A 27,826-nucleotide genomic window follows, 5' to 3' on the forward strand; every position below is an offset into this window, starting at 1 on the left:
TATTTCTCCCGGCAATCTTGATTCCAGCTTGTGTTTCTTCCAGCCCAGCGTTTCTCATGATGTACTCTGCATATAAGTTAAATAAGCAGGGTGACAATATACAGCCTTGACGTACTCCTTTTCCTATTTGGAACCAGTCTGTTGTTCCATGTCCAGTCCTAACTCTTGCTTCCTGACTTGCATACAGGTTTCTCAAGAGACAGGTCAGATGGTCTGGTACTCCCATCTCTTTCAGAATTTTCCACAGTTTATTTTGATCCACACAGTCAAAGGCTTTGGCATAGTCAATAAAGCAGAAATAGATGTTTTTCTGGAACTCTCTTGCTTTTTCGATGATCCAGCGGATATTGGCAATTTGATCTCTGGTTCCTCTGCCTTTTCTAAAACCAGCTTGAACATCTGAAATTTCACGGTTCACGTATTGCTGAAGCCTGGCTTGGAGAATTTTGAGCATTACTTTACTAGCATGTGAGATGAGTGCAATTGTGTGGTAGTTTGAGCATTCTTTGTCATTGCCTTTCTTTGGGATTGGAACGAAAACTGACCTTTTCCAGTCCTGTGGCCACTGCTGAGTTGTCCAAATTTGCTGGCATATTGAGTGCAGCACTTTCACAGCATCACCTTTGAGGATTTGAAATAGCTCAACTGGAATTCCATCACCTCCACTAGCTTTGTTCGTAGTGATGCTTTCTAAGGCCCACTTGACTTCACATTCCAGGTTGTCTGGCTCTAGGTGAGTGATCACACCATCGTGATTATCTGGGTCGTGAAGATCTTTTTTGTACAGTTCTTCTGTGTATTCTTGCCACCTCTTCTTAATATCTTCTGCTTCTGTTAGGTCCATACCATTTCTGTCCTTTATCGAGCCTATCTTTGCATGAAATGTTCCTTTGGTATCTCTAATTTTCTTGAAGAGGTCTCTAGTCTTTCCCAATCTGTTGTTTTCCTCTATTTGTTTGCACTGATTGCTGAGGAAGGCTTTCTTTTTTTTTTTTTTTTTTTAATATTTATTTATTTATTTATTTTTTTATCTCTCCTTGTTATTCTTTGGAACTCTGCATTCAGATGAGAATATCTTTCCTTTTCTCCTTTGCTTTTCGCTTCTCTTCTCTTCCCAGCTATCTGTAAGGTCTCCTCAGACAGCCATTTTGCTTTTTTGCATTTCTTTTCCATGGGGATTTTCTTGATCCCTGTCTCCTGTACAATGTCATGAACCTCTGTCCATAGTTCATCAGGCACTCTGTCTATCAGGTCTAGTCCCTTAAATCTATTTGTCACTTCCACTGTATACTCATAAGGGATCTGATCTAGGTCATACCTGAATGGTCTAGTGGTTTTCCCTACTTTCTTCAATTTAAGACTGAATTTGGCAATAAGCAGTTCATGATCCGAGCCACAGTCTGCTCCCGGTCTTGTTTTTGCTGACTGTATGGAGCTTCTCCATCTTTGGCTGCAAAGAATATAATCAATCTGATTGCGGTGTTGACCATCTGGTGATGTCCACGTGTAGAGTCTTCTCTTGTGTTGCTGGAATAAGGTGTTTGCTATTACCAGTGTGTTCTCATGGCAAAACTCCATTAGCCTTTGCCCTGCTTCATTCTGTACTCCAAGGCCAAACTTGCCTGTTACGCCAGGTGTCTCTTGACTTCCTACTTTTGCATTCCAGTCCCCTATAATGAAAAGGACATCTTTTTTGGGTGTTAGTTCTAGAAGGTCTTGTAGGTCTTCTTAGAACCGTTCAACTTCAGCTTCTTCGGCGTTACTGGTCAGGGCATAGACTTGGATTACCGTGATATTGAATGGTTTGCCTTGGAAACGAACAGAGATCATTCTGTCGTTTTTGAGATTGCATCCAAGTACTGCATTTCGGACTCTTTTGTTGACCATGATGGCTACTCCATTTCTTCTAAGGGATTCTTGCCCACAGTAGTAGATATAATGGTCATCTGAGTTAAATTCACCCATTCCAGTCCATCTTAGTTCGCTGATTCCTAGAATGTCAACGTTCACTCTTGCCATCTCCTGTTTGACCACTTCCAGTTTGCCTTGATTCATGGACCTAACATTCCAGGTTCCTATGCAATATTGCTCTTCACAGCATCGGACTTTGCGTCTATCACCAGTCACATCCACAGTTGGGTATCGTTTTTGCTTTGGCTCCATCCCATCATTCTTTCTGGATTTATTTCTCCACTGATCTCCATTAGCATATTGGGCACCTACTGACCTGGGGAGTTCATCTTTCAGTGTCCTATCCTTTTGCCTTTTCATACTGTTCATGGGGTTCTCAAGGCAAGAAGGACCTCATTAATCTTAAAAGGTTTTGAACCACAGAAAGTTTGGAACCCTCAACAAAAGGCAGATTTTTTATAATCTGAGAGGGTGAGGGTGGGATGGTTTGGGAGAATGAAATTGAAATATTTATATTATCATATGCGAAGCGAATTGCCAGTCCAAGTTCAATGCATGATACAGGATGCTTGGGGCTGGTGCAATGGGATGGTCCGGAAGGATGGGATAGGGAGGGTGGTGGGAGGTGGGTTGAGGATGGGGAACACATGTACACCCGTGGCAGATTCATGTCGCAAAACCAATACAATATGGTAAAGTAAATAGCCTCCAATTAAAATAAATAAATTTATATTAAAAAAATACAAAAAGTCAAAATGTTCATCAGAGGAGGGCTTACATAGCTGTGAAAAGAAGAAAAGTGAAAGGCAAAAGAGAAAAGAAAAGATATACTCATTTGAATGCAGAGTTCCAAAGAATAACAAGAATAGATAAGAAAGCCTTCCTCAGTGATCAGTGGAAAGAAAAGGAAGAAAACAATAGAATGGGAAAGACTAGAGAACTCTTCAAGATAAATAGAGACAACAAGGGAATATTTCATGCAAAGATGAGCACAATAAAGGACAGAAATGGTATGGACCTGAGAGAAGCAGACGATATTAAGAAAAGGTGGCAAGAATACACAAAAGAACTATACAAAGAAGATCTTCATGACCCAGATAATCAAGATGGTGTGATCACTCACCTAGAGCCAGACATCCTGGATTGCGAAGTCAAGTGGGCCTTAGGAAGCATCACTACAAACAAAGCTAGTGGAGGTGATGGAATTCCAGTTGAGCGCTTTCAAATCCTAAAAGATGATACTGTGAAAGTTCTGTACTCAATATGTCAGCAAATTTCGAAAACTCAGCAGTGGCTACGGGACTGGAAAATTTCAGTATTCATTCCAATCCCAAAGAAAGGCAATGCCAAAGAATGCTCAAACTACTGCACAATTGCACTCATCTCACATGCTAGTAAAGTAATGCTCAAAATTCTCCAAGCCAGGCTTCAACAGTATGTGAACGGTGAACTTCGAGATGTTCAAGCTGGATTTTTAAAAGACAGAGGAACCAGAGATCAAATTGTTAACATCTCTTGAATCATCAAAAAACCGAAAGAGTCCCAGAGAAATATCTACTTCTACTTTATTGACTATGCCAATGGCTTTGACTGTGTGGATCACAGCAAACTGTGGGAAATTCTTAAAGAGATGGGAAAACAGACCACCTGACTTGCCTCCTGAGAAATCTGTATGCAAGTAAAGAAGGAACAGTTAGAACTGGACATGAAACAACCGACTGGTTCCAAATCGGGAAAGGGGTACATCAAGGATGTATTTTGTCACCCTGCTTATTTAACTTATATTCAGAGTACATCATGAGAAACACTGGACTAGATGGAGCACAATCTGGAATCAAGATTGCTGGGAGAAACATCAATAACCTCAGATATACAGATGATACCACCCTTATGGCAGAAAGTGAAGAAGAACTAAATAGCCTCATGATGAAAGTGAAAGAGGAGAGTGAAAAAGTTGGCTTAAACCTCAACATTCAGAAAACTAAGATCATGGTATCTGGTCCCATCACTCCATGGCAAATAGATGGGGGAAGCAATGGAAATGATGACAGACTTTATTTTGTGGGGCTCCAAAATCACTGCAGGTGGTGACTGCAGCCATGAAATTAAAGGACTCTTGCTCCCTGGAAGAAAAGCTATGACCAAACTAGAGAGCATATTTAAAAGCAGACATTACTTTGCCAACAAAGCTCCATCTAGTCAAGGCTATGCTTTTTCCAGTAGTCATGCATGAATGTGAGAGTTGGAGTATAAAGAAAGCTGAGCACCAAATTATTGATGCTTTTGAACTGTGATGTTGCAGAAAACTCTTGAGAGTCCTTTGGACTGCAAGGAGATCCAACCATGCCATCCTAAAGGAAATCAGACCTGAATATTCATTGGAAGGAGTGATGCTGAAGCTGAAACTCCAATACTTTGGCCAACTGATGAAAAGAACTGACTCATTTGAAAAGACCCTAATTCTGGGAAAGATTGAAGGCGGGAAGAGAAGGGGACAACAGAGAATGAGATGGTTGGATGTCATCACCGACTCAGTGGACATGAATTTGAGTAAACTCCAGGAGTTGGTGGTGGACAGGGAGGCTTGCTGCAGTCCATGGGGCTGCCAAGTGTCAGACATGACTGAGCGATTGAACTGAACTAAACTGATACGTTGCAACTGAACTCATCATATGCAGCTAACAAGAGATGTCCACTTTTTGAGAAAACTGTCACAGTGATTCAACAGGTGATACTGAATTGATATCTAACAAGACCATACAAAAATTCCCCTCATAATACACATTATTTTCAGGTGCACATGGAGTATTGTTTAGGATAAGATGACCTGAAAAGTCACAAACTAGTATCAACAAATTATGATAGAAATTATTTCAAGCATCTTTTCTGACCACAATGGAATCAAACTATAAATCAACCACAGAAAGAAAAGTGTGATAGTAAAATTATGGGTCTACTTTGAAACCAAAGAAGAAATCAGAAGATACCTCACGACAAATACAAATTAAAATTGTTAGGTAGTTAGAATAGGAAACATGAGTCTAAAATGGTGGTGGCTAAAAGACAAGGAAGGGAAAAGCCTGTGAAAATAGAAAGAAGGAAGGTCAAAGGAAGGTCCGAGGACCAGAGTGAGGACTTCAGGTAGAACAGCACTCCTGGCTAAGCCCAATTTGTATAGAGCAGGCCCAGGGGGAGAAAAAAACATATAGAAAGAGGAGCCAAAGTGTTCTCTCTCTCTCCTGTGCACTGGCACGTTCCTCCACTCTCTTTTCTTCACGTGTTTGGGTCGGCATGCCCTCACGCTTCGAGGATGGATTCTCCTGCTATCATCTAAATAAAAGAGCTGTAACACTGAGCTGTAACACTGATTCATCTAAGAGCTATAACACGGTCTGTCCAAGACCCAAGAGCTATGACCTGCCGAGGGCTCTAATGTCCATCACTCCAAATCTTTGTTGTGATGAGACAGAACCAAGGAGCATACACTCGTCTTACAAAATGAAAATACATTACAGAATGTATGAAATACGGAAAATCAGTTCCAGAAGGAAAGTTTATAGCAATACAAGCTTACCTCAAGAAATAAGATAAATCTCAAAGAAACAATCACATAAAAGAATTTGAAAGAAAAGAACAAACAAAACCCAAAGTCAGAAGAAGGAAATAATAAAGGTAAGAAAGGAGATAAGAGATCAAAAATAATAGAAATGAACAAGAGTTTGTTGTTTTTTAAGATAAACAAATAGCACAATTCTGGATATGATAACTAGAAAGAAAAGAGAGAGGACCCAAATAAACAAGATAAGATGTGAAAAAGGGGAAATAACAAATGATACTGCAGAAATACACCAGGCTTCCCTGGTAGCTCAGACAGTAAAGAATTTGCCTGCAATGTGAGAGACCCTCATTTGGTCCATGGAACAAGACAAGGATGCCCACATTTACCACTTTTATTCAAATAGTATTGGTAACCCTAGTCACAGCAATCAGACAACAGAACGAAATAAAAGTTATGCAAATTAGAAAGAAAGATGTTTAAACTCTCGCTATTTGCAGATAGCATGGTATTCTATGTAGAGAATCATAAAGTATCCACACAAAAACTATTAGGACTAATAAATGAATTCATCAGTGTGGCAAGATGCAAGATTAATACACAAAAATCTGTTGTGTTTCTGTACACTAATAGTGAAAGACAAGAAGGATAAAGAAAAAAATAAATTGCCATATAAAATTGCACAAAAGTAAAATAAAATACCAAGGAATAAATTTTGCCAAGGAGTAGAAAGATCTATATGATGAAAACTAAAAAATATTGATGAAGGAAATTGAAGATAATTCCAGGAAATGGAAAGATATACCATGCTCTTCAGTTCAGTTCAGTTCACTCGCTCAGTCGTGTCCGACTCTTTGCGACCCCATGAATTGCAGCACGCCAGGCCTCTCTGTCCATCACCAACTCCCAGAGTCTACCAAACCCATGTCCATCGAGTCAGTGATGCCATCCAACCATCTCATCCTCTGTCGTCCCCTTCTCCTCCCGCCCCCAATCCTACCCAGCATCAGGGTCTTTTCCAATGAGTCAACTCTTCCCGTGAGGTGGCCAAAGTATTGGAGTTTCAACTTCAACATCAGTCCTTCCAATGAACACCCAGGATTGATCTCCTTTAGGATGGATTGATTGAATTTCCTTGCAGTCCAAGGGACTCTCAAGAGTCTTCTCCAACACCACAGTTCAAAAGCATCAATTCTGTGGTTCTCAGCTTTCTTCACCTTGCAACTCTCATATCCATACATGACTACTGGAAAAACCATAGCCTTGACGAGACGGACTTTTGTTGGCCAAGAAATGTCTCTGCTTTTAAATATGCTATCTAGGTTGGCCATCAACTTCCTTCCAAGAAGTAAGTGTCTTTTAATTTCATGGCTGCAATAACCATCAGCAGTGATTTTGGAGCGCAAAAAAATAAAGTCTGACACTGTTTCCACTGTTTCCCCATCTATTTCCCATGCAGTGACGGGACCAGATGCCATAATCTTAGTTTTCTGAATGCGGAGCTTTAAGCCAACTTTTTCACTCTCCTCTTTCACTTTCATCAAGAGGCTCTTTAGTTCTTCATCACTTTCTGCCGTAAGGGTGGTGTCATCTGCATATCTGAGGTTAATGATATTTCTCCCAGCAATCTTGATTCCAGCTTGTGTTTCTTCCGGCCCAGCATTTCTCATGATGTACTCTGCATATAAGTTAAAGAAACGGGGTGACAATATACAGCCTTGATGTACTCCTTTTCCTATTTGGAACCAGTCTGCTGTTCCATGTCCAGTTTTAACTGTTGCTTCCCGACTTGCATACAGGTCTCTAAAGAGACAGGTCAGATGATCTGGTATTCCCGTCTCTTTCAGATTTTTCCATAGTTTATTGTGATTCACACAGTCAAAGGTTTTGGCATAGTCAATAAAACAGAAATAGATGTTTTTCTGGAACTCTCTTGCTTTTTCAATGATCCAGCGGATATTGGCAATTTGATCTCTGGTTCCTCTGCCTTTTCTAAAACCAGCTTGAACATCTCGAATTTCACGGTTCATGTATTGCTGAAGCCTGGCTTGGAGAATTTTGAGCATTACTTTACTAGCGTGTGAGATGAGTGCAATTGTGTGGTAGTTTGAGCATTCTTTGTCATTGCCTTTCTTTGGGATTGGAACGAAAACTGACCTTTTCCAGTCCTGTGGTCACTGCTGAGTTTTCCAAATTTGCTGGCATATCGAGTGCAGCACTTTCAGGGTTTGAAATAGCTCAACTGGAATTCCATCACCTCCACTAGCTTTGTTCATAGTGATGCTTTCTAAGGCCCACTTGACTTCACATTCCAGGATGTCTGGCTCTAGGTGAGTGATCACACTATCGTGATTACCTAGGTCATGAAGATCTTTTTTGTACAGTTCTTCTGGGTACTCTTGCCACCTCTTCTTAATATCTTCTGCTTCTGTTAGGTCCATATCATTTCTGTCCTTTATCGAGCCTATCTTTGCATGAAATGTTCCTTTGGTATCTCTAATTTTCTTGAAGAGATCTCTAGTCTTTCCCAATCTATTGTTTTCCTCTATTTCTTTGCACTGATCGCTGAGGAAGGCTTTCTTATCTCTCCTTGCTATTCTTTGGAACTCTGCATTCAGATGGGAATATCTTTCCTTTTCTCCTTTGCTTTTTGCTTCTCTTCTCTTCCCAGCTATCTGTAAGGCCTCCTCAGACAGCCATTTTACTTTTTTGCATTTCTTTTCCCTGGGGATGGTCTTGATCCCTGTCTCCTGTCCATAGTTCATCAGGCACTCTGTCTATCAGATCTAGCCCCTTAAATCTATGTCACTTCTACTGTATACTCATAAGGGATTTGATCTAGGTCATACCTGAATGGACTAGTGGTTTTCCCTAGTTTCTTCAATTTAAGTCTGAATTTGGCAATAAGCAGTTCATGATCCGAGCCACAGTCTGCTCCCGGTCTTGTTTTTGCTGACTGTATGGAGCTTCTCCATCTTTGGCTGCAAAGAATATAATCAATCTGATTTAGGGGTTGACCATCTGGTGATGTCCACATGTAGAGTTTTCTCTTGTGCTGTTGGAAGAGGGTGTTTGCTATGACCAGTGCATTCTCTTGGCAAAACTCTATTAGCCTTTGCCCTGCTTCATTCTATACTCCAAGGCCAAATTTGCCTGTTATGCCAGGTGTTTCTTGACTTCCTACTTTTGCATTCCAGTCCCCTATTATGAAAAGGACATCTTTTTTGGGTGTTAGTTCTAGGAGGTCTTGTAGATCTTCATAGAACCTTTCAACTTCAGCTTCTTTGGCGTTGCTGTTCGGGGCATAGACTTGGATTACTGTGATATTAAATGGTTTGCCTTGGAAACGAACAGAGATCATTCTATCGTTTCTGAGATTGCATCCAAGTACTGTCTTTCGGACTCTTTTGTTGACCATGATGGCTACTCCATTTCTTCCAAGGGATTCTTGCCCACAGTAGTAAATATAATGGTCATCTGAGTTAAGTTCTCCCATTCCAGCCCATGCTCTTAGATTGGAATAATTACTATTCCCAAATTACAATATACCTAAATTTAATGCAATTAAAGAGTTAATGATTTAAAGATTACATATTTAACACAATCTCTATCAAAATAGACATGACATTTTTCACAGAACTAGAAAAAAAATCCTAAAATTTATGTGGAATCATAAAAGACCCAGAATCGCCAAAACAATCCTGACGAAAAAGAACAAAGCTAGAGTCATAACCCTCCCAGACTTAAGACTATTGTACAAAGCTATAGTAATCAGAACAACATGAAACTGACACAAAAACAGACATAGAGATAAATGGTATTAAAAAAAGAGACCCAAAATATAGTCATACATATATAGGCAATTGATTTGTAGGATTACAAGTTATGCAATGGAGAAAAGAGAGTTTCTTCAACAAGTGGTGTTGGGAAAGCTATGAGATACACGTAAATCAGTAAAATTGGAACAGCCCCTCACATTACAAAAGTAGACTGAAAATGGTGTAAAAACTTAAATATAGGACATGACACCATAAAAATTCTGGAAGAGAATACAGGAAAAACATTCTCTGACATAAATTGTAGCAGTATTTTCTTAGATTAGTCATCCAAGGCAGAAGAAAGAAAAGAAAAACGAAACAAATGGGACCTAATCAAATGTAAAAGCTTTTGCACAGCAAAGAAAACCATCAACAAAACAAGAAGACAACTTTTGGAGTGGGAGAAAATATTTGCTAATGACGCAGTCAACAAGGGGTTAATATACAGATTATACAAACAGCTCATACAACTCTATCATTTTTTTTTTAATTAATGAATGGGCAGAAGACCTAAATAGATATTTTCCCAAAGGCATACAGATGACTAACAGGCATATGAAAAGACATTTAGTATTGTTATTTATTAGAGAAAGGCAAATCAAAACTACAATGAGGTATCACCTCAAACAGATCAGAACAATCAGTATTAAAATGTCTATAAATAATAAATGCTGCAGAGGGTGTGGAGAAAAGGGAACATTCCTACATTGTTGGAAATAATGCAAATAGTTGCAGTCACTATGGAGAATAGCATAGAGTTTCCTTAAAAATTTAAAAATACACTTATGCTATGATCCAGTAATCTGGAAAAAAGGAAAACTGTAATTTGAAAAGACATATGCACCCTAATATTCATATTATTTACAATTTCCAAGACTTGGAAGCAACACAAATTCCCATCAACAGATGATTAACTTAAGAATAAGTGTTATATATTCACATACACACACACACACACACACACACACACACACACACACACACTATGGAATATTATTCAGCCATATAAAATGACAAAATATTCCCATTTGCAGCAACACTGATATACCTAGAAAATATTATACCTAATGAAGTGAGTCAGACAGATAAATATATCACTTATATGTGGTATCTACAAAATAATACAAATGAATCTATATAGAGAACAGAAATAAACTCAAAGACATAGAAAACAAACTTATGGTACAAAGGGGAGAGGGAAGAGGATATGGACAAATTAGAAGTATGAGTTTAACAGATACAAGCTATTATACATAAAAATAGACAAACAACACTTACAAATATTTTACAATAACCTGAAATGGAAAATAATCTGAAAAAATTACTATATATATATATATATACACACACATGTATCACTTTGCTGTGCACCTTAAACTAACATAGTATTGCAAAACAACTACAACTCAAAAAGAAAAAAAAAAAGCCTATATACTGATATGCCAAATCATTTTAATGAGTCCATAGCAATACATCAGTTTACAACTGGAGTCATACATGATATACTCAATATTTAGTTCTGTAAAAATGGTCAGAGCAAACATTTAACCCATAGCCTGGGACCATAGATTTTAGCCAGAGAGGAAGAACAAAAAAACATTGCTGGGACTGGATTAACCCACTTGGGCAGCAATGTGAAAGTTGGAAGCCAAATGTTAACATCTTTTATTTAATTTTTTATTTCCTCTACTCACTTATAAATTTCAGAGAAATTTCAAGGGAATTTCTTATAATTTTTACTTAATGACTCCTAGTCTGAATCTGTTTTTGGTAAGTGGAAAAAAGACAGGTTTATGCTGCATATAGACAACAGTATCTTGGATCTTCCCAGGTGGCACAAGTGGTAAAACCCACCTGCCAATGCAGGTGACATAAGAGTTGCAGGTTCAATCCCTGGATCAGGAAGATCCCCTAGAGGAAGGCATGGCAGCCCACTCCAGTATTCTTTCCTGGAGTATCTCATGGACAGAGGAGCCTGGGGGGTGGGGGGTGGGGGGTGGGGCTACAGTCCATAGGGTCGCAAAGAGTTGGAAATGCCTAAAGTGACTTAGCATGCACACACATAGACAACATCTTAAGAAGCTTGAAGGATAAAAATTGTTAAATGTATCAACAAGAAATCACACTTGACAAGTCCTCTTTAATTAAATCCTTGAAACATATAATACAAGAAGCTTGAGTGTATAGTTTTGAGGGTGGAGCCAATTCTTATAATAGAGGAATGTGGATCCCACCACAGCCTAGTCAGTTTCTGAGTAGTTTTTGTTTTTTTCTAGCTTAGGGCAAGTCCACATTGAAGTACAAGAATAATATAGTAAGAACGATAATTTCAGGAATTAATAGATATCTGCTCTAATGCCTGTACAAGTCTTCTCCAAATTTGTCCTTATCTAACTCACTTTTTGAAAGGAAATTGGAAGGAATAATTGGTGAACAATAGAGAATTTTAGCAGTCTCACTGCAATTTTCCTCTAAAGAGATGGAGAGAGATATGGATGTTGAAATCCCCATTTATTATTGAATTCTGCATTTCTGTGTCCTGTTCAGAATTTACCTTTGAGCCTTTTAATTCTCTTTGTTCTCTCTTCTCATTGACATAGAAACTGGCACTCCAGTCTTTTCTCATCAATCAGTCTGCTTTAACTAGGCCTTTGTAGTCCTGGTTTCTCATTTGCAGGTCTAATATCATGACTTGGGTCCCCATTAAAGCTTGCTTGTCATGAAATCTCTGAGCCAAAAGTAAGTAGGAGTTGAAACACATGCTTATTAATTGGCAACAATATACTCTAGGGATTTCCCTCGTGGTCCAGTGGCTTCCAAAGCAGGGTGCCCTGGTCAGGGAACTAGATCCCACTAGCCACAAATGAAGATCCCACATGCCACATCTCATATGCCTGATACAGCTAAATAAACAAAAAACTCTTTAATTTGTAACAGTATATTCTAAAGTCTTATTATTAATTGTGATAATAAAATAAAAAATATTACAAATACGGTTAATTTAGACATTTTATGACATTTTATTTCATCAAATCTGAGACAGTTATATGATGGGTCAATTTTTTATACCATTAAGGAAGAAAAAAGTACTCTCAACTCTTGCCTCTAAAATTAACTTCTTCTTCAGAAATGTTAGAACATGAAAAATATGCATCCGAAAATTTGAGAAAAATTATAGTTGGATCAGATACCTTTTTACTCTTAACATACTTAAAACTGCGCTGAACACAATGACAGATCAGAGGTTTAGTGATTTCCCTCTTTGTACATTTGGTAAATCTCTGTTATCAGCCTAAGACTCCTTAAACATTTGTATGACATGTTTAGTAGTTTCTACACCAAATGAATTCTTAACCTTAAAAAAAAACATCTAGCAATATAACTTTGCTGTTTTAACTCTGAAAGATTATCAAATCAAATAATTGTCTTGGCATTAATAGTTTGTTACATTAAAGACTAAAAAAAAAGACAAATAATGAACAAAAGTGACATGTACTTATACTTAATGTGTTGCCAGTGGTGTAATTCCTGAAGGGGAAAAAAAACAAAAAAACAAAAAAATGTGTGTATGCACATTAAGGATTAGAATGAATCTCTAATTTTAATTTATAAATATTACAGGTTTCTATCAGTTTTTATTTATTTTCTGTTTCTTTCATCTGAATTGTGACTTAAGGTACTCTAGAAGGGTATCCTTAGATTCTAGCCAATATTTCTGACAATTTTCAAAGAAAAATTGAATTCCAAGCAACTGATTAATACAAGAAACTTTATAATATAACTCAATTAAAAGTTGGACATTTCTAGTATTTTTTATGAATGGTATTAATAATTCAATGCACATTAAAATATATAACATGATCAATGTGACTTATCTATAATTTCTCAGATATCTTTTTAAATCTTATAGTGATGATATAGTTTAATTAACAAAAAGTTCCTTATTGGCAAACAGAAATGAAATTTTATAGCTATTCAAAATATATCAAAATAAAATAACACATAATAATTTGATTACAATAATTTTCCATACAATTTCCAAGGATAATCTTAACTGTAATAAACTATAAACACACTCTACCTATGATTAAATATAACATTATTGTATGAAGTGAATATATTTGTACACTAATAAAGTAGAAAAATATTAAATGCTTTAAATTATTTCTAAATATTATAGTGAATAGGTAATTCACTCAGGACTGACTTTAGAAATGAGGCCGCTTAAATCATTTAGAGTGTGGCCTGCATACCTTCTTGGTTAAAATCTCCCTTGTCTTCTCTGTGTGTCTCAAATCCTCAAATAGCTTCAAAAGTGTTAATAATTTGACAAAGTAAATAATGGCTAGAAGTTAACATCAGGAAATCTGAATTCAGCTGCCATTTCTGCATTGGAAATGGCCTGGTTTTGTTTTTCTCAAACCAGATGATTAGAAGACTCATGCATCTCAAGGGATTGCTAGGAGGAACAGAGGAAAACATTTACAACAGCCAGTTTTAAACTGCAAAGTGTCACGTTCAGCAACTAGCACTTTGTAAGAGATTGGGGCAGCTGATGATAATGAAGTCTCATCAGATGGTTCCAACTGAGAGGACAGTCATGAGCTTGCTGCTACAGATCCTTGGTATATCTGCAACCTAAAAGACCTGTAGGAAAGAACAGGAGTCCCAAAGTCTTCTCTATCTAAAGGGGTTTGTATGATGGAATCCTAATATTTTTGGATTTAAGTCTATAACAAGGATATAATTCTTAAGTGGTTTTGAAGATCAGATTTAAGTTTCATATTTTGATCTTTAAAATAGCAATTTGAAATTAGTAGCAATTTAAAATTAGTAAATAAGGTGAAATTAAACTTTGTACAAATTGTAATAAATGATAAACATCTAGATCAGCTATATGCAATATGTGCAGATCCTCACTTATATACACTAGTCACAATTTGACAGCTTCTTTTTATTACAACTTTCCTATAAAGCACCATTAAAAAAAATATTTCAATGGACTTACCAGAATAAATGCTTAAAGGACAAATTGGGCAGGCTGTTTGTATTAGATATCTCAGTATACTTATGAAATTACAGTCTGTAAAGCTATCATTGACATTAGTATGAATGATGCCTGTAGCGTAGTCATGGCAATTTGTCACCAAAGCTTCTGGCCTGAGAGACATTTTTTTACATTACCTACATTCTTTGTCTTGGAGCTTTCTCAAATATTTTTCGTTAATTAAATTCTAGGCCAGACAATTGCTAACATCTCCAAAATGTAATATTTTTGAAATAGCTTTGAAAGTGCTATTTCATTCACACTGTCTGGAAGAGTTTCTTTTTCTATGTAATACCATATTTTCAGCTTCTATTATATATTCCTAGTTCAAAAAACCTTCTGCCTTATGATGTGTCACATCAATCAGCAAGGTGTTTATTTGGAAGACATTTTTTCGTGAGCTATAACATTTCTTCCAGATACAAATTAAATGAAACCCAGTATACAAGTTCTCCATCATCTGTCATTGGAGGTGGTTGGACAAGGCAGGCTTTAATAACTTGAAAAGCTCTTTCAAGGGCAAATGCAGCTGTAAACATATTGGTGTGAAAAACACTATGGTTACACTGAACTGGTGCCCAGTTTCTTTCCAGTAAAACATATTTCTGGGGCTTTCTGAGAAAAATCATTGAAAAGATAGAATATCCTCAGCAACTATCAATTTCTTTAAAATTAAAAAGAAAACTCTCCATCTCTCTCTTTCTCCTGACCTCCTCCCTTCTCTTTTTCCTTTCTTGCTCACCTTCCTCTTTTCTTTTACTTTTCATTTGAACTTTTCTCAAATGACTGTTACAAGTGTTTCCATACAACGACAATTGCTCTACTGAAGAGTATACATAGACGTAAAATATAAATGCACAAATATCTGGTAAATACCAATGACTTGATCTATATCTGTTGGTAGATTTTCTAAATGGAAAATCATTTTACTTTTCAGTGCAAACTAGCCTTCACCTATACGTATACTGCCATTAATCTCAGGAGTGTTTCTGTTTTGCTTTTATTTAACCCATCATATTATTTCTGTGGGCCTTCTCAGGTGGCAAGAACCCACCTGCCAATGCAGGAGACATTGGAGACATGGGTTCAGTCCTTGGTCAGGAAGATCCTCTGGAGGAGGAAATGGCAACCCATTCCAGTAGTCTTGCTTGGAAAATACTATGAACAGAGGAGCCTGGTGGGCTACAGTCCATGGGGTTGCAAGAATCAGACATGACTGAGTATGCATGCAAGCATTATTTCTTTAGATATTACAAAATATAATAGCTTTGAAAAAAGAAATGCTCTGTGGTAGAAGTGATCCAGTTGTGTCCAGCTCTTTGCAATCCTATGGAATGTAGACTGCCAGGCTCCTCTGTCCATGGTATTCTCCAGGCAAGAATACTGGAATGAGTCGCCATGCCCTTTGCCAGGGGATCTTCCTGGACCAGGAATTGAACCCATGTCACATGTCTCCTGAGTTGGGAAACATATTCTTTACCACTAGCACCACCTGGGAAGCCCTCAAAAGGGATTATGTGCACCCAAATGTACTTTCTTAGATTTAGGAACCTAAGGTTTGTTCAATGTTTATATTTAAAAACAAAATCATGTGCTTAATCAGCATATGAAATATAAGATACAATGAGACTGCATAATGAAGTGAACATGTAAATGTAGTCACTCAACATAATAAAACTAACAGCAGAGAGGGTGAGTTTTTTCATCATTGGTAATTCTGATTCTGTTTTAATTTTCTTCATTGTAATCATCATAAAAAATTTTCCAAAGCTAATTTCTTTTGGTTTTAGGGCAACTATTGTATTTGCATTCTTTACGTCTCTTACTCTAGATGCAAATACAAAAATGTTCGTGTGTCAGCATCTCAGCAGATGAGAATTATAAGGCACAGACTTGGTTGCCTTCTTGGGGTTGTTAGTAGGGTTTACCACTCAATTCTTTTAGCAGAAAGAGTATACTGAAAACAAGTCTAGTTGATTCAAACTTAGTGCAGAGGTATCTTTTTGTAAAAAAAAACCAAAAAAAAAAAAACCAAAAAAACAAACAGTAAAATTCTATATTTATGTATAGATTTGATTCATGTTTACTTATCACATTTATCATTATCCTTTCCTTTCTCTTTCCTATCATTCATCTCTCCCTCTTTCTCTGTCTTTGTTTCAGTCTTTCTTCCTTTCTTTCAAACATTGAACTCCCACAGTGAGGAAAGCAAAGGGATGCAAAGTGCATTTATTAAGGCCTCTAATTGGAATCCTTTCTGCCAGAATTATACCTTCACTATCACAGATTTTACCCTCATCAGATTTTTAAATTTGCCAGTTGGATTAGAAAATGAGAAAAGCTTGAGGTTCATCATTTGAATATTGGAACTTTTAAGCCTGAAGAGATGCTGCCAAAATCTACTGACATTATGACTAATGCAGATGGAGATAACAACTTCAGACTATACCAGTTGCAGAAGGTTCTTTAAAGACATTCATTGTATGCCTACATAGCAATTCCATATAAATATTCCTTGTTAAAATATTTTAGTTGCAAGAGCAATGAGGTGTAAGAAGCCTCACTGAGTAAATGTCAGAGTCTTTAATCGGTTGTGGTGTCAATTATGGACACAGTTCATTAATCACAAGCTACATTTCTCTCTTCCATCAGTTCAGTTGCTCAGTCGTGTCCGACTCTTTGTGACCCAATGGACTGAAGCACCCCAGGTCTCCCTGTCCATCACCGACTCCCAGAGTTTACGCAAATTCATGTCCATTGAGTCAGTGATGCCATCCAACTATCTCATCCTCTGTCGTCCCCTTCTTCTCCCACCTTTAATCTTTCCCGGCATCAGGGTCTTTTCCAATAAGTCAGTTCTTTGCATCAGGTAGCCAAAGTATCGGAGATTCTGTATACCTATGGCTGATTCATGTTGAGATTTGGCAGAAAGGAGCAAAATTCTGTAAAGCAATTACCCTTCAATAAAAAATAAATTAATTTTTTAAAAAAGGAAAGAGATCCCATGAAAAATAAAATCATTATTGTATTGACATCATCTATAGATTCCAAAAATGTGGATGTAAATTTGCTGTCAGTCACTGCATGTAATATATATAACATTTCTAAGACAAACTCCATTAGGAACAGTTAATGTACTAAGAAAATTAAAAATATACTGTATCCTTATCAATGAATTAGTTTTGCAAGTCCAATGACCAGGTAACTAATAACCAGTGACCTGGGTCAGATGGTGATTGGAGCCATGACATTAAAAGAAGCTTACTCCTTGGAAGAAAAGTTATGACCAACCTAGACAGAACATTAAAAAGCAGAGACATTACTTTGCCAACAAATGTCTGTCTAGTCAAGGCTATGATTTTCCCAGTGATCATGTATGGATGTGAGAGCTGGACTATAAAGAAAACTGAGCGCCGAAGAATTGATGCTTTTGAACTGTGGTGTTGGAGAAGACTCTTGAGAGTCCCTTGGACTGCTGCTGCTGCTGCTGCTGCTAAGTCGCGTCAGTCGTGTCCGACTCTGTGCGACCCCACAGACGGCAGCCCACCAGGCTCCGCCGTCCTTGGGATTCTCCAGGCAAGAATACTGGAGTGGGTTGCCATTTCCTTCTCCAATGTATGAAAGTGAAAAGTGAAAGTTAAGTTGCTCAGTCGTGTCCGACTCCCAGCGACCCCATGGACTGCAGCCTACCAGGCTCCTCCATCCACGGGACCTTCCAGGCAAGAGTACTGGAGCGGGGTGCCATTGCCCTCTCCGTAAGAGCTATGAAGTGAAGTGAAGTGAAGTGAAGTTGCTCAGTCGTGTCCGACTCTTTGCGACCCCATGGACTGTAGCCTACCAGCCTCCTCCATCCATGGGATTTTCCAGGCAAGAGTACTGGAGTGGGTTGGACTGCAGGGAGATCCAACCAGTTCATCCTAAAGGAAGTCAGTCTTGTGTGTTCATTGGAAGAACTGATGTTGAAGCTGAAACTCCAGTAATTTGGCCACCTCATGTGAAGAGCTGGGCAAGATGGAGGACGGGAGAAGGGGACGACAGATTATGAGACTGTTGGATGGCATCACCGACTCACTGGACATGAGTTTGAGTAAACTCCGGGAGTTGGTGATAGAGAGGGAGGCCTGGAGTGTTGTAGTCCAGGAGTCGCAAAGAGTCGGACATGACTGAGCAGACTGAACTGAACTGAACTGAACTGAACTGAATGACCATCATTTATTTCCTCAGCCCTTCATGCACATACTGAAAACTTGTTTATCTCATTATTTTTCCCCCAAGGATGCCAACACTGATTGTGAGCAACCATCTACATGGATCTTTGCCTAGTTCTGAAGTGGTCATCCTGAGGTTCAGGACGAATTAAGTGCTATACGTAAGATCACTTGACTCAGCAAGAGTAAAGCTGGAATGATAATGTCTTCTGATTCTGATTAAGTTGTTTTTTTCCCCCATTTTTCCATATGCAATCAGAACTGTTTAGGGGATTAGGTATCTGGCTAGTAATAGCAACTAGAATCATCTCTTCTCTGCCACCATTTTGCTTGACATGCAGTGACAATTTAAACTATCTCTGGAACCTTCTCCCCTCTAGGTAGCTGTTTAGGTAGCCAATGCAGGAAGCTTAGTTCATGCATTCCAAATATTGTCCTAGATTTCCCTTACACACAAATTCCAAATAAGGCAAGTTTTGTAGTTCTTCCACATGAAAGATAGATGCATCTTGGATGGAAGCTCACACCGCACATGCTTAGGAAGACCAGACAATCTTTTTTTTTTTTTCCACTTTATGAAAATGTTCATGTTTTATTATCTATCTACTCAGATAAAATTAGGTGGGACACATTTTTAATGCTTCCAGTAAATAATAAATATATGCCTGCAGCATGAAAAATCCTGTGATTGCATTATTTGCAACAGATGAATCTGATTTATATTCAGGCATCAGTGCTATAACTACCTAAAGGAATAAAATGAACATCTATGACCTTTCTTCAATTTAGAAAAGATGAAGTGTCAATTGGCTAAAAATAATTATGCTGTGGCTATATTTAGTATTATACTCATTAGGTAAAAATTCAAGATAGAAAATACATATATACACAAATACATAGAATAGATTAATAGCACTAAAGTTAAGGAATCAGCAATCACCATATTACTTTTAGAAAACCAGAGTATTTATATACCAATTAGTTGGTGTTGACAGAGGCTTAAAATTCTTCTATCATGTTATACAGATAGAAATTTACTTTTTTCTTTAGCATTTATATGTTAGAAAATACATTATTGAAGCTTAAGAATTTACCTATTGAGCAGTACTAACAGAAATGCATTTATCTATGACATAGTCTCACTAGACCAGGGATATAAGGGGTCTTGCAAAAATCTTGAAAAGTGGACTCAAACACATAGATGGAGAATACCACTCTGGGTTTACCCTAAATCAAGAACTTTTGTATCCTATGTGCATTTCCAGATTTCACTCATACACAGACTCTATGTAAGGAAAGCATAATATTTTTGAAACTTGCACACATTGTTGGATTGTAACTTTTAAGTTGCAACAAGAAAAATGTAATTCACAAATCAGAACATGCTTTATTCTATCACTGATTGAACACAAATCATTAGTAGATGAGTATCTCATACCATTCAATATGTACAGTATTTTTCCACATTTTGTGAAAGTGAAAGTCACAGTATCCAACTCTTTGCGACCCCATGGACTGTAGCCTGCCAGGCTCTGTCCATGGAATTCTCCAGGCCAGAATTCTGGAGTGTGTAGCTATTCCCTTCTCCAGGGGATCTTTCTATAACTGTGGAATCATAAAATTTCCACATTTTAGCAGCTACTGAAAGAATAGAGAATGAGAGGGATATAGCAAGCACAAGATTCTGCATGCTTTTCTGCATCTGCTGTCACCAAACGCTTTTACTCTGGAGCTCATCTCTTCCATAGATACCAATAGCTTAGACACTAATCGTCTCTTTTGGTGGAGAGATTTCAGTGATGTATAGAAACTTCAGTAATGCATTTTCTAGTATACAAATGCTAAAGAAAAAAAAAATTCTTTTTGGATGAAAACCAGAATCAAAGGCAATGAATCCATGACTCTGGAGTGGAGAAAGTCTTACTGTAAGGTAGAAACAAGAGTGAATATTCCTGCCCTGTTTCCTCTTTCCTTCAATGTTGTGAGTGTATGATGGGTGGGGACGGGTGAGGAGTGACCACCCTGGCAGGGATGGTTCCTAACTCAAGGATTAGAAGGATAAATACCAACTGTCATTTATGTATTTATTTATTTATTTATTTTTTTGCCAGCACTAGAGACCATACGGAAACTACATTAGTGACTAGTTACCACTAGTGTTTTCTTCTGGCTCGGAGAGCCAATTAAGATCTTGCCTGATATATGGAAATGCATTCTGATCAAGTTTGGTGAGGAAACCCTCATTCAACATCTCAGGCAACCTATAGCACCTGCCTACTATCCAAACCACGCATTGAGGTGAAGAACCTGTATTCCTTTAGGAGTAGAGTAATGCAGACACCCCATCAGTTGACCATGGGGAGAGAATTCCCATTAATCCTAGATAATGACAAAAAAGATCTTCTTCTGGTATAAACGTCAGAAAAAAATTAAACACAGCACACTTTTCTTTAGAACTAAGGAAAAGGAAGGAGAATAATTTCCAAAAGGCTCAAAGGAAGGCAGATTAATTTGATCATTCTTTTCCTTCCCATATGTGGGTTTTTCCATAGGAATTATGATAAATGGTCCTGGTTCAGGGTTGGCATGGAATACTGTGGGCTTCACTCATAGCTCAGTTGGTAAAGAACCTGTCTGCAACACAGGAGACTCGGGTTTGATCCCTGGGTCAGGAAGATCCCCTGGAGAAGGAAATGGCAACCCACTCCAGTATTCTTGCTTGGAGAATCCCACAGACAGAGGAGCATGGCTGGCTATTGTCCATGGGGATCTCAAGACTCGGACACGACTTAATGACTAAACAACCACCACTGGTGCTTATTATAGTAAGTTGCACTTATATTTGAGTATTGCCTAAATGAAAGCAATGAAATTAAAAGACGCTTACTCCTTGGAAGAAAAGTTATGACCAACGTAGACAGCATATTAAAAAGCAGAGACATTATTTTGCCAAAAAAGGTCTGTATAATTAAGGCTATGGTTTTTCCAGTGGTGATGTATGGATATGAGAGTTGGACTATAAAGAAAGGTGAGCGCAGAAGAGTTGATGTTTTTGAACTGTGGTGTTGGGAGAAGACTCTTGAGAGTCCCTTGGACTGCAAGGAGATCCAACCAGTCCATCCTAAAGGAGATCAGTCCTGGGTGTTCATTGGAAGGACTGATGTTGAAGCTGAAACTCCAATATTTTGGCCACCTCATGCGAAGAACTGACTCATTGGAAAAGACCCTGATGCTGGAGGAGGAGAAGGGGACGACAGAGGATGAGATGGCTGGATGGCATCACCGACTCGATAGACATGGGTTTGGGTAGACTCCGGGAGTTGGTGATGGACAGGGAGGCTTGACGTGCTGCGATTCATGGGGTCGCAAAGAGTCGGACACGACTGAGCGACTGAACTGAACTGAACTGAACTGATTGCCTAAATCAAAGATATAAAAAAATAGAAGAAAAGGCCATCATATAACTCACTGTCTCATAAACAAAGTACACGTCTTTTTTTTATTGTTAATATTATTTCATATATCTTTGGAATGTTTCTTCTGTATACAGCTTACCTGAAAAATAATCACATACACTATTGTTATAATACAATAATGAAAACACTTCATTATCTCTTTTAAAAAATCAAAGCTGTTTAATTTATATTTCTTTCTTCACCCTGAGAGGGTAACAGGCAGGAAGGCCAGGGGTCTCCAAGTGGAGGAATTAGGCTGCAAGTATCAGACATTTTTTATCTCTCTCCTAAGAGGCAGGAGGAAACAAGTGAGAGTTAGATATTTTCCCTTTCACTGTACAAATTTAAAAAGAGTTTTCTCTTAAAATTCTGTGTTACCACGAGGGCACCTGGTTTCACCTCAAATTAACTTTTTTCAAACCTTGAGCTAACCAATGAGTTTTTCTTATGGAAATGTTTTTCTTAAGTTATGTTAATGAACCATGTATTTGCCCTAAACTCTGTCTTTCAAGTCAGTTCCACACAAGACTCAGAACCTATAAGTGCTCAACAAACCTGTATGTTTTACTCATACATTGTTCTCCTAATCTATGTTAATGAATCTATATATTTACTTGGAAACCTGCCTTTCTTCAAGATTCATCCCAATCATTTTATGGCCAAGGATGACTCACCTGGTGCCAATGTTACCTCAAAATGTATGTTGCGGGTGAGGGGCCTGGTGCCACTCTGAGTTTTGGGGCATCTCCTTTCTCTAATTAACAGCTTGCTGATAGGTATATAACATACTGTTAAAGGATAGCATGGGGGGACACTCTTTCTGCCCCCTTCTGATGTTTATGTCAGAAGCTTTCTCTTTCTCTTTTATACTTTAATAAAACTTTATTACACAAAAACTCTGAGTGATCAAGCCTTGTCGCTGGCCCTGGATTGAATTATTCTCCTTTGGAGGCCAAGAATCCTGGTGTCTTTCAGTCTTAGCAACAGCTTTTCAACCCTGTAGATGGTCAAGAATGCAAGACAGATATAAAGGAGACACTATAACCTAGAATGATTTGTAATTTATTCAGGCTCCTGTGATTGCATTTAAATAGAAATATACCTGAATCCACCCACTTTTCACCATCTCTTTTGTCACCACACAAGCCGAGCTACTAACATCTTTCAACTGGACAATTTTTGTGGCTTCATAACTGGTCCCTCTTTCTTTACTTGCTTCCTCTGATTTATTTTCTATGCTGTAAGTAAGGTGATCTTTAAAACATACAAATGTGTTCATATATTCTCTTAATTCAAAGATTTCTTATTGCATAAGGTGAAAGCAATAGCAACAACAACAAAATCCAGAGTAAAATTTGTTGACAAATCTAGCTCTGCTTATCTCCCAGGGTCATTTCTGACAGTTCTCCTCCAGACTTACAATGTTCTAGCAACTCTAGACTTCTTTAATAGTCCAACACTTTTCAACCTGTGGGATCTTGCAGATAAATCTGAAATGGTATTTTCATAGCTATAAATGGCTAATTTTCACACCCTCCAGATCTCATTTTAAAGCCTATCTCATCTTAAAGCTCAAGAAAAAAAGCCTCACTGAGTTTCCAATAATAATGTCTTATAGCAGTTATCTATTTTTCTTACATAGGAATCAGATTATAATTTATATGTTTATTTCTGTGCTTATCTGTGTGATTTCTCTATACCCTCAGTCTACTTTGTGACTGTTTTCTAGTTGCTTTGCATTGGATAACCTTTGTCTAGCAAGGGATGGCTAGAAGCAAGGGCCTAAATATAACTATTTTTAAGAGAGTGAATGAGTGACTGAAGAGATGGATGAGTAAAAAGACAGAGCCCATGACCAGTTATCCAAGGAGGTGAAAATGTTTGATCATCAAATGTACAGGGCCCATTTTTGTCGAGGTTTAAATCCCAGCTTTGCTATTGTGTGTGTGTGTGTGTGTGTGCGACATTGGTAAGTTAATAAACTTTCTAAGTCTCTCTCTCTCTCTTTTTTTTTTTTTTTTACTGTATGATTTTGGGTTTAGGATGATGTTATTGTTCAGTCATTCAGTTGTGTTTAACTCTTTGCGACCCCATGGGCTGTAGCACTCCAGGCTTCCCTGTCCTTCACTATTTCCTGGAGTTTGCTCAAACTCCATTGAGTCAGTGATGCTATACAGTCATCTCATCCTCCATCGTCCCCTTCTCCTCCTGCCTTCAGTCTTTCCCAGCATTAGGGTCTTTCCTGATGCGTCTCTTTGCATCAGGTGGCCAAAGATTTGGAGCTTCAGCTTCAGCATCAGTCCTTCCAATGAATAGTCAAGGTTAATTTCCTTTAGGATTGACTGGTTTGATCTCCTTGCTGTCCAAGGGACTCTCAGGAGTCTTCTCCAGCACCACAGTTTGAAAGCATCAATTCTTTGGTGCTCAGCCTTCTTTATGGTCTAACTCTCACTTCTGTACATGGGAACTGGAAAAGCTGACTATATGTACTTTTGTTGGCAAAGTGATGTCTCTGCTTTTTTAATATGCTGTCTAGGTTTGTCATAGTTGTTCTTCCAAGGAGCAAGTGTAATTTCATGGCTGTAGTAATTGTCTGCAGTGATTTTAGAGCCCAATAAAATAAAGTATGTCACTGTTTCCATTTTTCCCCCATCTATTTTCCATGAATTGATAGGATCAGATGCCATGATCTTAGTTTTCTGAATGTTGAATTTTAAGCCAGCTTTTTCACTTTCCTCTTTCACTTTCATCAAGAGGCTCTTTAGTTCCTCTTTGCTTTCTGCCATTTGGGTGATGTCATCTGTATATCTGAGGTTACTGATATTTCTCCTGGCAATCTAGAATTCAGCTTGTGCTTCATCCAGCCCAGCGTTTTGCATGATTTAATTTCCTGTAAGTTAAATAACCAGGGTGATAATATACAACCTTGACATATTCCTTTCTCAATCTTGAACACAATTTTCCCAATTTTATCATGATAGTAAAATTTAAATGATGAGTTAAATAAGAAAGTTAGCCAAGAAGTAAAAATTGATGAAGATATAGAGAAAATTGATGTGTTAATGAGCTATTGAAAGTCAGTGCAAGATCAAAAACTCAGGTGTTTGGATAGTCTTAGAGAAGAAAGAAGCAAACATATCACTCAAAAGGAGAATGCAGCATATCATAGGGACATTGAAAGAAGTAGTTCAGTGTGGATGATGAAGAACGTGGAGGAGAAAAGAAGTGTAGAAGTTCATGACTGGCTCTTCTAGTTTTGCCATTCTCCCCTCCCTGGAGAAAATATTTATTTATACTTAAGAATAAAATACGATAAATTGTGCATTGATTTTAATGAAATATTTGTGGTGAAAATATTTATGCAAGTTTTTGTCAGCTTTACATAATACTATTTGTCCTCAATTATTGCTAGAGCAAGAACAGAAAATAGTGCAAGTAGAAAGTGAAAGTGTTAGTTGCTCAGTCGTGTCTGATTTTTTGCGACCCCATGGACTGTATCCCATCAGGTTCCTCTGTCCATGGGATTCTCCAGGAAAGAATACTGGAGGGGATAGCCAGGGGATCTTCTCAACCTTGAGGTTGACCCGGGTCTCCTGCATTGTGGGCAGATTCTTTACTGTCTGAGCCACCAGGGAAGCCCAGCGGGACATTTTCAAGAATTTTCAAGTGAACGCTACAAAACTGTCTTCAAATTGGTAGAGACTTGGACAAAAAAAGAGCTAGATTCATGCTGCAAAAATGACATTAAAATAGCTATATTTAAGTATATAATGTTTGCCTATGTCAAACAAGTAGCAAGGGAAATTTTTTTTTCACACTATTACAAATAATGACTTTTGACATCATAAAAATAGACAACACAAATATGATTTTGTTTGGTTGCTTGCAGTATCACACTTTATATAGTCCAAGGCAACTGTAACACACAGTCTAGTGTGTATTTGCATGCTAAGTCACTTCAGTTGTGTCCAACTGTTTGTGATCCTGAGGAATGTAGACCACCAGGGTCCTCTGTTCATGAAATTCTCCAGGCCAGAATAATTTAGTGGGTTGCCATGCCCTCAGGGGATCTTCCCACCCAGGGATGGAATCTGCATTTCTTGTCTCCTGCATTGGCAGGCAGGTTCTTTACCACTATCGCCATCTGGGAAGCCCACATAGTCTAGTACCTTTAACTAAAAGCAATATTCTGTTAAAACTTGATGCGGCAAACAATGGTGAAAGCTACTATCCGTTCTTTGGACATGTGCTTCCTAATAATGAGCAGACAAAAAAGGAAAGGGGAATAATTTGAAGTTTAAAATCCTCTGCAACAAGAACAAAGATCTAACAGATAAAATTGTATCTAGTAGCTGGGGTTGATGCTTAGCTGGCGCTTCTCACAGAAGTCCTGGGCACCACGAGAGACAAAAACACTGATGGTGCCCATGGCCACGAGGGAGAGGGTCACATTCTCATGCAAGGCTGCATGTATGAATGCACATGGCAGTGATAATCTGATCACACCAGTGACCTTTGCCCTGTCTGATTTTAAAGTGAACCCTCAGTGCTGCTGCTCAAGCTGAGCTCATTAAGCTCAGGGGTTTGATACAGGGAGAAATGAAATTATCATCCTGCTTCTCTATGAAGTAGAAAAACAACTGACTCTGTCTAAGCTCCCATCTTCTATTCCCTGATAATGCATAAAATGATCTTTTTAAAGTGAAGCAGACATGGAATCCTAACAATAGGCCTCAGTGATTCTTGGGGACCATCTGTTCCATATGTGTTTATTATATTCTGGAATTAAATTTGAGAGTTAAAATTTTTATCACAACAAATCTGAATTTGCAACCTTAAAGTAGTCCTTAAAACAACTTAAAGCCCAAAATTTTAGGGCATTTGAGTTCTGGAATTACTAATCACAAGAAATGCTAGTTTCCTTATGTTTAAGGTAAGCCAAGCTTCTAACAAGCTTTAGTTAGAGTCAACCAGTCTCAGTTTAAGCATTTTTTCCAGCTTACTCTACTTTACTGCTATCTAAATACTCTGAAAATAGGTACTAAAATAATTGTGCTAGGCATTGTTTTGCATGGTTTCTAGATCATAAGTCCTCTCAAGGGCAGGATCCATGTCTTTAAATTTATCTCTTTTCTTATAATAGTGCTTTTCATGTGGAAAACTATTCAATAAATATCTCAAATACATTTATAACATAAAATAATTGAACCTTTAAAATTTTCATCAATATGTTTAAAATAAAGCAGAGTAGATATAAATAGTAAACAAGGTCAAGAAGATTCATTTAGTTTACAAGCATTAATGTTGCTCTCCAATTTTGTAAGCAGCCTCGTTAATAAATATTTATTGTGTCCTTACTGATGACAGGCTCAGGTCTTGTTACTATGAATTAAACTCTTGGTATTTCCATGTACTCTGCTGGGACAGGCTTGATTGCACCTTTCCAAATGAGCCCCACACTTGCATCTTCCAGGGAACAGAATGAAACGTTTACAACAGATAGCACTGAAAAGTACCATTGATATGGTAGCATTTATTATAAAACATACTCATTTGAAGCAGTAATTATTTGGCTACCAGGGCACAACCATTTATAACATCCCTTAAACAGTTTTTTTTTTTTTTAATAAAGATGGAACTTTAATTGTTTCAGCAGCTACCAAGTGCAATGCTTGAGTAACTTTCTTCATTGGTTTTTCATCATACATCACTACCCAGAGGCAATAATTAACTAATTTGCTGATTTACGGTTGCAGTTTATGAATTTTAAATAATGCTAAACCACTTCTGTTGTTTTCTTCAGTGCATCAGCAGATGAAGAATATCTGTCT

General features: G+C 37.8%; 1 protein-coding gene across 8 annotated transcripts in view; it reads right to left on the reverse strand.

Moving 5' to 3' along the window:
* Window positions 1–27,826, reverse strand: part of KHDRBS2 (KH RNA binding domain containing, signal transduction associated 2) — a 631,271-nt gene that overhangs the window by 201,644 nt on the left and 401,801 nt on the right. The window contains exon 7 of one of the 8 annotated variants that reach the window (XM_081523662.1): window positions 22,066–22,282. The exons of the other annotated variants lie outside the window; for them this stretch is intronic. Within the exon in view, the coding sequence (XP_081379788.1) occupies window positions 22,247–22,282 (36 nt within the window). The 3' untranslated portion in view covers window positions 22,066–22,246. Of the gene's footprint in view, window positions 1–22,065; window positions 22,283–27,826 lie in introns of those variants that run through there. 8 annotated transcript variants of the gene reach the window in all.

This window comes from Giraffa tippelskirchi, chromosome 8, assembly GCF_054371585.1.
Source record: "Giraffa tippelskirchi isolate mGirTip1 chromosome 8, T2T-mGirTip1v1.2.pri, whole genome shotgun sequence".
Lineage (NCBI taxonomy): Eukaryota > Metazoa > Chordata > Mammalia > Artiodactyla > Giraffidae > Giraffa > Giraffa tippelskirchi.